The 14,302-nt window shown below is 43.4% G+C and overlaps 1 protein-coding gene across 1 annotated transcript in view; it reads left to right on the top strand.

Moving 5' to 3' along the window:
- Positions 1-11,998, top strand: part of SIGLEC1 (sialic acid binding Ig like lectin 1) — a 51,775-nt gene extending 39,777 nt beyond the window's left edge. Inside the window, exons 17-21 of the mRNA XM_027846135.1 lie at positions 817-1,071; positions 5,813-6,112; positions 8,066-8,171; positions 8,904-8,976; positions 10,888-11,998. Of these exons, the coding sequence (XP_027701936.1) occupies positions 817-1,071; positions 5,813-6,112; positions 8,066-8,171; positions 8,904-8,976; positions 10,888-11,016 (863 nt within the window). The 3' untranslated portion in view covers positions 11,017-11,998. The remainder of the gene's footprint in view (positions 1-816; positions 1,072-5,812; positions 6,113-8,065; positions 8,172-8,903; positions 8,977-10,887) is intronic.
- Positions 11,999-14,302: the final 2,304 nt, after the last annotated feature.

Consider the following 14,302-nt stretch of genomic DNA (forward strand, 5'->3'; position numbering starts at 1 on the left):
GAGAGAGAGAGAGAGAGAGAGAGAGAGAGAGAGAGAGAGAATAAGGGAAAGTGGGGGAGAGGGGGAGAAAGAGGAGAGAGGAGAGAGAGAGAGGAACCTTGTCCTGATGAGAGAAACAGCCCATGGTCCGATGCGAGAGACATAGCCCCTGAGAGGCTTTGGTCTCATGTGACAGTCATGGTCTCTGCCCTCAGGGAGCCTCTATTTGGGCCCTGACTCTCTTGAAACTCTAGTCTGAGAGAAGAGATGCTTAGTTCCTATTGTCTGGGAGATTATAGGGTGAAATAGTCATGTAGAGGTGAACAGAGGATGGGCATAATGAAATGTTAAACTACACAAGAATGGACAGAATATTTCCTGTCTCAGAAGGCAGGATGGGGTGTGTTTTTGGGGAAGGAAGGATGATGATTCCATCCTTGGAGGAGACATGTAGACATCTTTTTTTGATTCTTAAAGATTAAATTAAACTTCTCAGTACCTCAGTTTTCTCCTTTGTAAAGTGGGAATAATAATACCTATATTAGCTACCTTGGAAGGTAATTCCGAGATTTAAATGAAATAAGCTAGGTAAACCCTGCAAATTTTAAAGCATTGTAAAATTATTATCATTGTTATTGTTATTTATTATTTCTTGTTCTCATCTATTATTTTTGAGGGAATTGAAGTAGGAACTTGTCCAGGGCAGGTCATTATCCTATAATTGTCGTTTGTGTTATTGCAGTTGAATAAAAGTTTTGGAGTGTAAGCTCATCTTCTATCGGCGTACTGAAACTGTGTCATTGTTGTTACTATTGCTATCATTGGACTGTTCCTCAGGTCTTCGCATCATGGTGGAGCCAGGCTTGGAAATTCATGAAGGAGACTCCCTCAACATGACCTGTCTGTTGACCAGCCAGGCCCAAGAGAACACCACCTACACATGGTCCTGGAATTCCCGATGGTTGCAAGAGGGTCCGGAGCCCACCCTCATGTTCTCTCAGGTGTCCAGCAACCATGCTGGGGTGTACCAATGTCATGCTGAGGGGTCCTTGGGGCATGCCTCCTCAGCCCCCATTAGCCTCAGAGTGCTATGTAAGTGTCTGGGCTCCTCTGGATGTCTCTGAAGGCAGACTCACCTCTGGGGGCCCCGACCCCAATTCTTCCCCTGCCAAGGCTCGGGGCAGCGGTGAACATGAAATACGACACATCCTTGTTTTGTGCATAAATCTACTGACCCTTTAAGAGTGGGCTTAGAATTCACCTGCCTTTAGAATAATAGTTCTATACCTTCCTGTGTCTATCCTTTTCTTAAAGGTATGGGTGAGGGAGGAGAGGCAGCTCTTAGGACTTCCTTCTGTCTTGTGGTTTAGGTCCAACACTAGCAATTCTAACACCTGGAGAGAGTGCTGTGAGGGAAACTGTCCACGGGTAGGCAACAGGAAAGGTATCTTTGGATCAGTTTTTAAAGACAAATTAAATGGGCCAGAGGAGGTGGAGGTGGGAAGGAGGTGTGGACACATCAGGACAAAAAGCCTCATGGTGGGGAGAGAACCTAAGAGACTGCATTGTAATGGAGAGATACAGACCCTGAGACACTGGGAGGCTGCTACTGGGGAAGGGAGCAGGGTGCGGTGTAGCCTGGATGGAATTGACTTGGAGTGAAAGCGCTGTCTGGTAGGTTCCTGCTTTAACTCCTTATTCTTGTTAACTAGGTGCTAAACTTAGTTATTGCTGCTGGCTGAAAACATACAATTGCTTCCAGTTCTCTAAATTTCAGCACTCTGGGCCACAGCCCTCAAGACCTCATCTCAGTTATGGCTCTAGTTAGAGCAGGAATTCTTGACTTTTTCTGTGTCATGGACTCCTTTGGTGGTCTGGTGAAGCCTACGGTTCCTTCTTAGAATAGTGTTTTTTTAAATGCACAAAGCAAGACACTTAAGGTTACAAAGGAAACCAAATGATATTGAAGTCCAGTTATCACCTTATTTAAAAACAACAACAACAATAACAACAACCACAACCACAACCACAACCACAACCCTGCATTCCTGGACCCCAGGTTAAAGACCCCTGAGTTAGTCTTTACTGCTGAAGAATATTCTTTTTCTTTCTTTCTTTCTTTCTTTCTTTCTTTCTTTCTTTCTTTCTTTCTTTCTTTCTTTCTTTCTTTCTTTCTTTCTTTCTTTCTTTCTTTCTTTCTTTCCTTCCTTCCTTCCTTCCTTCCTTCCTTCCTTCCTTTCTTTCTTCCTTCATACCCAAGCAGGCTGTCTGTTGCAATAGCTCATTCCATCTCCCTTTTTTCTGTCCATTTAGCTATGACACCTGTGACTCTTGGCTGTTTCTCCAGCTCAATCAGAGTCTCTCTCTGTCATAAATTCTGAGTCTTTGTTCTGCCTTCAGGTTCTATCCTAGCCACAAATCCTTCCCCACCTACCTTCACCTTTGAGTACCATGTCTGGGCAGCGTTTCAGCTCTTAAAATGGCTCATACTCCTGGAACTTTGGATTTCACTCACTATCCTTTTATCTCCACTTTTTACTCTGACTCAAGGTCTGGCTCTGTTTTTTATCTTGGTTTATATCTCAAATTTTAGGTCAATCAATTGATCAATCCGTATTTTTTTTTTTACTGGAGTACTACCTCTTAAGGTATTTCTCTGGTTCTGGATAAATCTCTTTTTCTAATTCCCCCACCTGTCATCCTGTCCTCCTCCTCCTCCTTCTGCCTCCTCCTCCTTCTTCTCTTCTTTCTCTTCTCTCTCTTGCTCCCTCATCTCTCCCTTTCTCTCTCTTTTTTCTTTTTCTTCCTGTTTCTTTCCCTGTCTCTCCCCGTGTCTCTCTCTGTACCTTTCTCTCCCCCTCCTTCCATCTCTCTCTGTCTCTGTCTCTCTCTCTGCCTCCTTTTCTCTGTTTGTCTTCTTCTTTCTTCCTCTCACTCTCTCTCCCCATGTCTCTATTTTTCTCTCTCTCCTTCCCTTCCTCTCTCTCCCTCTTCCACCATCTCTCCATCATCTTTCTCTCCCTTTTGATGTCTTTGTTTCTCTTCATCTCTCCCTGTGCCTTTCTCTGTATCTTTCTTTTCCTTTCTCACCCCATCTCTTTCTCTCTTTCCCTCTTCTCTCTGTCTCTGTCTGATCATTCTTTCTTTGGCTTTAAATCATTTCTAGATTTTCATCTGATTCTAGATTTGAAGCTGGCATTTGATAAACTGACTCTAAGATTTTTTTTTAGCTCTTGCTGTAGTTCTAAATTAATCTCTTGGTCTCTGACTCTAGAATTCTCTCTAACTATAGAGTTATCCTTAACTCTGACTCTAGCTCTTTCATTTTAAGTCTGCCTCTAGATGTTTGCTCTGGCTAGCTGTTTCTTGGATTCTAGATCTCTCTCTAGCATTTTGGTTCCAGGTATATCTAGATCTTTTGCTCACTCTAGCTCTTTGTATGACTGCAGAATGTTCTTTGAGTCTAAGTATATTTCTAATTTCTCTGATTAGCATTTTCTTCAACACTTTCTCTAAGTGAACTCCTTTTCTGTTTCTATCTGCCTTTTACTCTTTTACTGGCTCTATCCTGGCATCTAGCTCTTCTTCTGATCCAGGACTGGACTCTAGAATTTCCTCTGGCTCTGGGTCTAATTCTAATTCATTTTCTGATTTTAGGTCTGTCTTTAACTTTTTCTCTGGCTAATTCTCTGATTATCGGTCTGTCTCTGCCTCTTTCATTGATTTTGATTTAGATCTAGTCTATTTGGAGTATTTCTTATACATTCTTAATATTTTCCCCCCAATTACATGTAAAAACAATTTTTAACATTCTTTTAAAAAATTGAGTTCCAAATCTTCTCCCTTTCCCTTCATTGAGAAGGTAAGCAATTTGATCTAGGCTTTACATGTATAGTCATGCAAAACATATTTCCATACTAGTCATGTTATGAAAGAAAAGAGACAAAAAAACCCAGGAAAAATAAGGAAAGTTAAAAAAAAACATGCTTTTATCTGCATTCATACTTGGAATTCTTTTTTATAACTCTGTATCTGACTCTAGGTCAATCTCCGGCTTTTTCTCTATTTTGATCGTTCTCTGATTCTAGGTCTGTCTCTAGCTCCATCTCTGACTCTAAATGTGTTTCTACTTCTCTCCATGACTTGAAGATCTGGCTCAAGCATTTTCTCTGATTTTAGTTTTATTCCTAGCTCTTTCTCTGATTCTAGTTCTCATTTGTAGCCCTTTTTCTTGGCAAAGCAGCTTATGGGAAGTACAGATATTACCAGCTGGAAAGAGGGCCTGAAGGATCATGAGAGGGAAAATCCTGGGAATTTGGGGGCTCTATAGAGGATAGGGGGGCCCAGGGTGGACACAACCAGCAATGAGCTGATGGCAAGTAAAAGTTACCATTGCCCTGAAAACCCTGAACATACATATCAGTGGTTGGAGTCTTTGTTCGGCTCCATCACTCTCTTAGTGAGTGATTTACTTACACAGTTTGCTGTTTGATGGAAGTATCTATTCCCTGAGCTGTGGAACATGGTGAAATTATCCCCTCTTTACTTCTTCCTTTTCCCTGTCTTGGGCAGGTAGGTGGTGCCATAGCGTATAGGGTTCCTGGCCCGGAGTCAGGAAGACTCATCTTCCCAAGCTCAAATCTGGCCTCAGACATTCACTAGATGTGTGACCCTGGGCAAGTCACTTTACCCTGTTTACCTCAGTTCCTCATCTGTAAAATGAGCTGGAGAAGGAAATGGCAAATATCTAGTATCTTTGCCAAGAAAATCCCAAATGGGGCCACGAAGAGTCTGAAACGACTGGACATTTCCCTATCTCATTGCTGCTTGCTGAACTGGTATCGCTCACCTAGGGAGTTTCCTGGTCCCTTTCCAAATCTTGTTTATTTGCTATTTGTATTTTAGTATGGATTCCACATAAATATAAGCTGATTTTTGTTAACCCCATCCCTCCCACACACTTTAAAGACTGGGTCTCCTTCTCACGTAGGCTGGAAGTACAGTGATTAATGATGGGCCCAATTCTACTACCAATTGGCATGGGAGCTTTGACTGCTAGTTTGCCCTTCCTTAGGTAACCTGGTGGCCCCTACTTGGGAAGGTTCATCATACTAAAGGCAAACAGTGTGGGTGTTGGATCAATTCAGACCTCCTAGGCACAAGCCATCTGCCAGCCTTTCAGGTACCTTAGGTTACAGGCAGGGGCCACCGCACCCTTCTTTTTGTTTCATTCTAAGTGAGTGTTCAGTGGACAGTTCAATGAAGGGAAGGTCAAAGGGGAACCTAGGACTAATTGTTTTAGACTTAACCACAAGCCTGCTGATGGCACAAAGAATTTCTGAATCTGGGTCAGGCTCTAGGCTTTTCTCTGCTTAGCTCTTTTTTTGATTTGAGGTCTGTTTTGAGCTCTTTCTTTGAGTCTTGCGTTTTCGCTGATTCTAGACACCTCTCTAGTTCTTTCTCTGATTCTAGATTTTTCTTTGGCTTTCTTTCTCATTGTTTTGTCTTTGATTTGAGGTCTGTTTCTAACTCTGTCTCAGATTTTAGGTCTTTCATTAGTTCTAGGTTTGTCTCTAGCAGTTTCTATGACTCTAGATTGAACTCCAGAACCTTTTCTAGAGTGACTCTAAGTCAATCCCCGGTTCCCTCTCATTCTGAGTTCATTTCTAGCTCTTTTTCTGGATTTCTGAGTCTAAGTTTTTCTCTGACTCCAGATCTGACTTTAGCTCTTTATCTCATACTAGGTCTGTCTTAAGCTTTCTCTCTCATACTGTAGTTTTTTTTTTTTTAAATGTCTCCAATATTAAGACTCACTCCAGGATCTTCTTTGCAGATGCACCACGGACACCTGCTGTGACCTCCTTTCTAGAGCTGGAGGCTGGTCTTTGGGGTATCCTGCATTGTCAAGTGGATAGTGAACCCCGGTCTGAGCTGACCTTTTATCACGGAAGCCATTTTATTGCTTCTACCCATCCCGGAAACCTTCATTATTCTCGCATTCAAGTAACAACCTCCTACAACACCCTGAGGGTGGATATCCAGGATATGAATTCTAAAGACCAGGGAGAGTATGTGTGCTTGGCATCCAATGCCCTGGGCACCGCTTCTTCTTCTGTGTACTTTGGAACAAGAGGTGAGCAAAGAATCCTTACAGAGATCAGGAAGGAGTTCGGTGCCTTCCCCTGCTCTGAGGAGGAATCGTACAACCTTGTCTTTTTGTCTCTCTCTGTGAGTCTCTGTGGAACAATCTCTGGAGGAGATGCCACAACTTTCTCCGAATGACACATTCTATAGCTTCCCAACACTTAGAGAGAGAGAGTTCTCTCTCAGGTCTGCCATGGAATTTTCTTTTTTCAGTTTGGATGGTTCTTTCTCATTCCATCAATTCTATTTGATTCAGCAAATGCTTACTAAGCACCTACTATCTGCATAACACTGCTTTGTACTGAGGATACAAAATCAAAAAGAAAACAGTGCCTGGCCTCAAGGATCTTACAATCTCAGTAGAAACAGATGAATTTACCACCATTCAGACGGGATTACTATGCCCACCTACAGAGATGTGTCCGACCTCTAAGAGACAGGGGAATGGCCAGAACCAGAATGGAGTCTAGAACAAAGACAAAATAAGAGAAATAGCTAGACCCAACAGAGAGTCCTGAGTAGGGGCAGGATGAATAGATTGTAAGCTCTACGTGGGCCAGGACCATGGATCCCACAGTGGCCGACACAGTGCTCTGAACCTAAGAAGTACTGATTCCATGGCACTGCTTTCTCTTGCTTCTCCTCTTGACCTATCTGGTCACTACTCCTCAGTCTTCTCTGCTGGATCATTACCCATATCCTGCTGCTGGTTGTGGGTATACCCCAGGGATTTGTCCTGGGCTGCCATTTCTTCTTTATACACACTGCCTCAGTGATCTCCCCACAAAGATAAGAGTTAGTGTAACCATTTCTATGAAGATAAGGATCATTGTTCTCCCAAGCTCCAGTCTTACATCTCTAACTACCGCTAGGTTTCTCCACCTGGATATTTGAAGATATGTAAAACTTAATATGTTCAAAATGGAACTTATTGTCTTTTGCCCTAAACCTTCCCTTCTCCCTAATTTCTTTATCTCTCTCAAGGGCATCATCATTCTTCCTGTTTCACTCTGGTTCATTTTGAGCTAAGATTTCATCCTAACTCTGCACTCTCCTTAGTTACACACATCCACGTAATTGCCAAGCCTTGTTGGCTCCATCTCTATAACATTTCTTTCACTGGACACCTCTATCCTCACTGAGCCACCACCCTTGTTTTCCCTCCTCCTCCTCTTCCTCCTGTTTCTTCCCCCCATCACTTTGTACTTGAATTATTACAATAGCCTCCTTCCTAACTGGTCTGCCTGCCTCTGGTTTCTCCCCTTTACATCTATTCTCCTCCCACATTCTCCACAAAAATGACATTCCTAAAGCACCATTCAGACCATGTCAGCTCTTAAAGAGTTCCAGGATTCCTACTGCCTATGGGACAATCTGCAGGGGCTCCTCTAGTTGGCATTTGAAGCCCTTTACAAACTAGTCTACAATTCTAGTCTTATTGCACATTGTTCTTCCTCCCAGACCCAAGCTGGCTTACTCACTGGTCCTTATACTCAACATGCCATTTCCCACCTATGTACCATTGGAAAGACTACTCCCCATGCTGGGAATATGCTCCCTCCCCATTCACTTCTCACTTCCAGCTTCCTTCAAAGCTCAGCTCAGGTGCCATCTCCTATAAGAAGCTTTTCTGATCTCCCCAATGCTAGTGCCCAGCCCTCACTCCCATTGCTTTGTCTATAGTTTGCGTTGACTTTTGTGTGTACCTGTGGTTCTTTCTCTCCATCCTGTGCCCCCTTGAAGCTCTTTAAAGGCGAGGGTATATTGCCTTTTGTCTTTGTTTTTCCAGTACCGGCACCTGACTTATAGTAGGCACTTAATAAATGCTTGATTTAAATGACAAGAACAGCTAAAGATGGCCTAGGCAGGCAATGGAGATAGATGCTCTGGGAGTGGAGAAACCAGCGAGCCTTCTAAGAGGCTTCTCACTTGGGTCTTACAGTTCTTGACCACTTGAATCTGTACCAGCTGCTCTTCATTGTCTTCATGGCGCTGTCCTTCGGCCTACTGTTGCTCTTGGGTCTGGGGACCATTCACATCTGGAACAGGTAAAGCTGGCTGGAAGGGTTTCTCCTCCTCCTCCTTCTCCTCCTCCTCCTCCTCCTTCTCCTCCTCCTCCTTCTTCTTCTTCTTCTTCTTCTTCTTCTTCTTCTTCTTCTTCTTCTTCTTCTTCTCCTCTCCTTCTCCTTCTGCTTCTCCTTCTCCTCCTTCTCCTTCTCCTTCTCCTCCTCCTTCTCCTCCTCCTTCTTTTCTTCTTTCTTCTCCTTCTCCTTCCTCTTCTTTTCCTCCTTCTCCTTCCCTTCTTTTCCTCCTTCTCCTCCTTCTCCTCCTTCTTTTCCTTCTTTCTTCTCTTCCTCCTTCTCTTTTTTCTTCTCCTTCTCCTTCCCATTCTCTTTTCCTCCTCTTCTTCAGTCCAAATCTTTTTAGTTTAAGAGTATTCTCTTTCCATTATACCACGCGACCTACATTTCTCCTGCTTCCCCAGTTTCCAGTGAAGATGGGGAAAGGGAAGTGGGCAAGAAGAGAGCTAGTTCCTGTTCTTCATCCCTTCTTTCCAGCTCTTTCCTACTGCTTTTCCTGAGGGAGCAGCTCTGGGAGGAATGCATTGTGGGATGGGATGATCCTCTCTGACCTGTTAGAGCCTGAGCCAGAGACTTCTTCCTCACTGTATAGGGGTTGGTCAGGTTGAAGATGGGAATTCAGGTAGGCTGGGGAAGGTGGAGGAATGATGGAAGAAGAAAGGTAGAAAGCAGTCTCCTTGTCCACTTTTTCTCCACCAGGAAAAGCCTCTTCTATAAGCTGAATGCAGATGAGAACCTGGTAGAGATGGCTTCCCAGAACAAGAAAGCCCAGGTATCTTCTTTGTTTTTTCCTCTAGTTTGGCAATATGTGCTCTGTCCTAGTTTCCCTTTCCTGGGGGCAGCCTTGGAGATACATACTTGTCAGTTGATTTGATACAAGGAGTTAGGGGAGAGGGCTAGGGCAAGAGGAGGAGGGGAAGGGAGTAGAGAATCAGCATTTATATAACATCTACTATGTACCAGGGACTATGCTAAGCACTTTTATAGATGTCTCATTTAATCCTCACAACAATCCTCAGAGGTAGGTGCTATAATTATCAACATTTTCTAGTTGAGGAAACTGAGGCAAACAGAGGTTAAGTGACTTGCCCAGGGTCACACAGCTAGTAGGTATCTGAGGCCAGATTTAAATTCAGGTCTTCCTGACTCCAAGCCCAGCATTCTATCCATTGCACCATCAGTGGCCTTCATTTCTCCTCCAGGAAGAAAACAAAGAAGACAGGAAGACTCTTGATAAAATTAAGTATACACATTTTGGATAGAGGACCCAAGACCCTCACCAAAAAAGAACCCATGTCCAGGGTCTGGAGTTGTTTATTCCTTGTTTATTCCCTTGGAGTCATTCTCAATTTTTCCTTCTTTCTCACCACCCACTCTCCTTATATCCAATCAGTTGCCAAATCTCATCATGTCTCCCACATCCTCTCTCACACCCCATTCACCATACCAATTTAGCCCTTCAGTACCTCTTATCTGGCTTCCTAATTGATCATCCTGTGTCTTTTACCCCTTTCAGGCAGGCTTTCCTAATCTGTTCCCTCAGCCCTTAATAGATTAGCTTTGACTGTTGTGTTTGCACTTGTTTGAAAGGCTCTGGTCTCTTTGCCCATGTCCCGTATCCCTCACTTGAAAAGAGCCCTGGGTGGTAGGGTAGAGGGCACTGTGTGCCATTTTCCTCTCTCTCCTCTGGTCCAGTCTATACTCACTAATTGCTCCAGAGGACCTGGGACTTCATCTGTGTCAGTTCTCTAACCATTATGGTAATGATAGCAATAAGACAAGAGCAAGAATTTAAAATCATAAACATTGACAAAGAAGAGAAAAAAAAACATCCTTCTCTGTAGTTTGCTTAGAAAACCCTTGAGAACTAGCAAAGAAAGTATTTATTTAATAGTTTTAAAAATAGATTTTAATAGTTTCAGTAAAGTAGCAGGATGCAAAATAAATACATAAAAAAGATAGAATTTCTATATTTCTACAGTCAAAGCCCATACTTTTAAACCTCTGTTTCCCTTGTTTCTCTAATACAGTAAGATACTCCCTCCCTGTCCCACCATCGCCCTTTAGGAAAATTTCCTCAGTTGCCGAGGTCAGAAAAAATTTATCACTTGCTTTCTGTTCTGTTGGTGATGAGTTGCTCTATTCTCAGCTAGGCTGGCCAATAGTCCTAATCTATCATTGGGGCAGTTCTCTAAGTCATTCTATCTTGGTAAAGGCCTGCCAGAGCTTGGACTCTACTGGTTAGCCTTTAAATCTCACAAGACCATGACTAGGAATTTTGGTGCTTGGGGGCAAATTCAGCTAAAGGAGGGCTTCAATTCTGATTGGGTGCTATTGTACTGGGGCAACCCATTTTCCAGAGAGCCTGGCTGGGGCCTGTATAGCCCTATGACCACCCTCCCCCAAATTCCGGGGAAGAGAAGCCATGGAATTATAGATTTAGAACTGAGAGGGAACTTAGAGATCAATAGATTCCACCTCCTCATTTTACAGACAAGGAAACTGAGCCAGTAAATGACAAAGTCAGGATTTGATTAGGGGCTAAGTCTATGGCAGAGGAATCATTACCTTTGTGAAGCTTTCTGGTTGAACAAGTAAGTGAGGCTTTTATCTTGGTTCAATGAGTGCCAAGCTCTTTTCACTGACAGAAGCCATGCCATTTTTTTTTCTTTTTGCCTGATAGGTAGAAGAAACTGAAGTCAAAGAACCTGAAGGCCTTGTCAAGGAGTCAGAGGTGGATCCCACCAGGTCCATGAAAAATGTCCTGATAAATTCTGACTTCTCCAGACCAGATCTGGACTCATTCCTCTAAACTTCTAACTTCCAGAGGTTCTTGGGCAGTGGCTAGTAGAAATGTGGGAGGGACAGAGTGTGTTCTCCTCCCGCCCATTTCTTGTGGATTGTTGCCTCCAATGGGGATTCTGAAGAAGGGTTAATAATATTCCCCCCCCATCTTATTCCTCCTTTCCTTCTCCCTTTTCCCTCTTTCTCCTCCAATACTCCTCCCTCTTCTCTCTCCTCCATGATTGTACATTTCACCTCTTCTAGAAACCCAGGTAGGTCCAAAGAAGCCTTTGAGAACTGAACATGGTTTTAGCCTCCTGTTTCTTCTTCACCATGGTAAAATGGAAAACTATCAGTTGTGTTTTGGGGTTTGTCCCCTGAGATAAACCATCACCATCAGTATTGGAGAAGCAGCCTGGACTTGGAGTCAGCAAGTTTGCCTATGAGGCAGCCAACATATTGCCTGTGAGAATCTTGACAAGTCACTTAAACTCTCTGGGCCTCTGTTTCCTCATTTGTAAGATGAGGGCTTTGGACTGGATGATCTCTATGATCCCTCAGCTCAATATATGTGATCCTAGGACTGCCACCACTATGATGCTCAGATTTGTCGGAGATAAAAACTACAATATTTTCCCCTTGGACAGATGGTCTTCCTGTAATCCCCATTTCCATTACTATCCCAGAACTGTGATGAATACCAGAAGGGAATTTTAGGGACTCTTTTCTTCTCTAGGGTCTAGGGTGAAGGAACATTCTTATCCTAACCTCCATTTCTCCCCTGAGCTCTATCCCAGCCCCTCTGTTTTTATCAGAGGCTATAGTATTTCCTAAATAGTCTGCTGAAAGTTCCCTTTGAAACCACTCCATCCCATTAACTCTGTTAATGCCCTAATCCCCTTATTTCTATGAAAGGCCCTATTCTGGGGTCTTATGATTCCTGTAATGGAGTAGAGGGAAATTTTAATGTGGGGAAAATCACTTCAGAATAAAATATTTTTTTCTACGTCTCCTCCCTTTTTCTTTCTCTAATTGGTTTATCTCTCCCCTGAGACTGCCTCAATTTATCCAGTATATACTTATTTGTGTATAGTCATTTGCATGGTGTCTTCCCTCTTAGACTATCCTTCTTGAGGTCAGACATTATGGTTTTTTAAAAACCCTTCTTTGCATCTCAATACTCAATACAGTGCCTGGCACACAGCAAGCACTTAATAAATGCTAGTTAATTGATTGATCTCAGGCTGGGGCTTATCTCTTTCAGGCTGGTTGTATTTTTCTGCATTCTCTTTAAATCCTTAAACCACATGTATTCTTTATGTGTTCCAAGATCCCTACTTAAGGAGGTTTTGTCATTACTATCTCTATCACTCTCATTGCCCAACCATGACCATGACTACCACGTAACAGCCATCACCATCTGAATCATAAATATCACCACCACTATCTTTACTATCCATCACTATCACCAGAGACGTGAGCTCTCCAGCCATTACTATCCCTATCACTAGCACCACCCTCTCATGATCATGACCATCACTGCCAACATGATTGTAATCACCAATGTCATAATGATCTATGTCATTGTCTATCACTGTCCTCACTATCACCTTCGCCATTATCCCCATTGTCACCTTTTACCACCACTACTATCTTTACCATCATTTATGTCTTCATCATCACCATGAATACCATTCTCACACTCAACCTATCTCCTTCACCATTACTATCATCCTCTCACCATTAGTATCAACCTCATCACCACCACTATCACTTTCATCCCCACCATGACTGTTATGGCTGAGAGCTTCACTCTCTTCTCAGGAATGAATGAACTCTGTTTTTGTGGTTCAGTCATGTCCAATTTTTTGTGAGCCCATTTGGCTAAGAAACTGGAATGGTTTGCCATTTCCTTCTCCAGCTCATTTTACAGAGGAGAAAACTAGGCAAACAGGGTTAAGTGACTTGCCCAGGGTCACACAGTAAGTGTCTGAGGCTGGATTTGAAATTAGGTCCTCCCAACTCCAGGTCTGACACTCTATCCATTGTGCCCCTTAACCCTGCTTCCCAGTTTGGCTTAGGTCTCCTGAGAGCTCTGCCCTTCTCGGAGAGGAGAAAACCTGGAGGGAAGGGATGGCCTCCAAGTTCTTTGTAGCCAAAACCCTCTAGGTTTCGCTTCACTACTACATTTATATTTCATAGTTTCTGTTCAGCTCTGGTCTTTCTAGCTGGAATGCTTGAAAGTGCTCTATTCTGTAATCCTTGGTATCATGCATTGATGGAACTTCTTTCCTTGCTTGACTTGACTTGACTATTTGTGTCATCTTCCTCATTTAAACGTTAGCCCCTTGAGAGCAGAAACAGTCTTCTTTTCGTACTTGTATCTGTAGCTCTTAGCACAGTGCATGGAATGCAGCAAGCATGTAATAAATAATTTTCCATCCGTCCAGTCATTCAGTCTTCACCATCACTTCCATATTCATGATCGCTATTATCTCTTTGCTCTTCATATAAATTTTATTCAGCATTTTTCTCTCCCCTCTCCATTGGTGCTGACCTGAGTGCTATATACTGCTACACACACACGTGCACACACACACAGATATTTGGGGTCTCTAGTCTGGGTCAGACATGGAGAAGGGACATGTAGACATTACACTCAAAACAACAAATGTCTCTCACATCTATCCTCTGCTTTTTTTCAGAGTCCAAGGCAGATTAAAAAAAATAATGATGACAATCAACAGTCTTGTAGACCATGCTGCCCTGGGGTAGACAAGTCCTTCCTGTCTCTCACCTCCCCAGAGGGAGATGAGAGGACAGGGTGTCCCAGCCTCATGTGGGCAGGAAAGTGGGATGCTATCAGTTCCTCTGCTCTAGGCAAGAAGCAGCTGCTCCCGGAGGCAAGAAGTTGGTGTGTTTGTTGATCACCTTCATGTGCCATCTGTCCTCAAAGTCAGAACTGGCAGAGACCAGGTCCATGAAGTGGCAGAGGGCATAGAGCAAGAGCCTCTCAAAGCTGCTATTTAACACGACTGTGTAGACACATTGAGGGGTGATGGAGAAGAATTCCGTGAGTTTTCCTTGCAGACCCTCCTGGGTCCATGGGGATTCTCCCCTGCTTCAGGGCGGTGCTCCGGTGATGCTTAATCTGCCCGAAGCATGCCTGGTGTGTTAGATGGCTCTTTTTGATTACTCCCTCAGGCACTACCCTAGTTCAGGCTCCCATCCCCTCTTGAGTCCGTGTTGTAATAGTAGGTAGACCTCTTGCCTTAAGACTCTCATCCTTTAATCCATACTTCACATGGCTGCTA

This window comes from Vombatus ursinus, unplaced genomic scaffold (assembly GCF_900497805.2).
Source record: "Vombatus ursinus unplaced genomic scaffold, bare-nosed wombat genome assembly UNPS02015066.1, whole genome shotgun sequence".
NCBI classification, from domain to species: Eukaryota; Metazoa; Chordata; class Mammalia; order Diprotodontia; family Vombatidae; genus Vombatus; species Vombatus ursinus.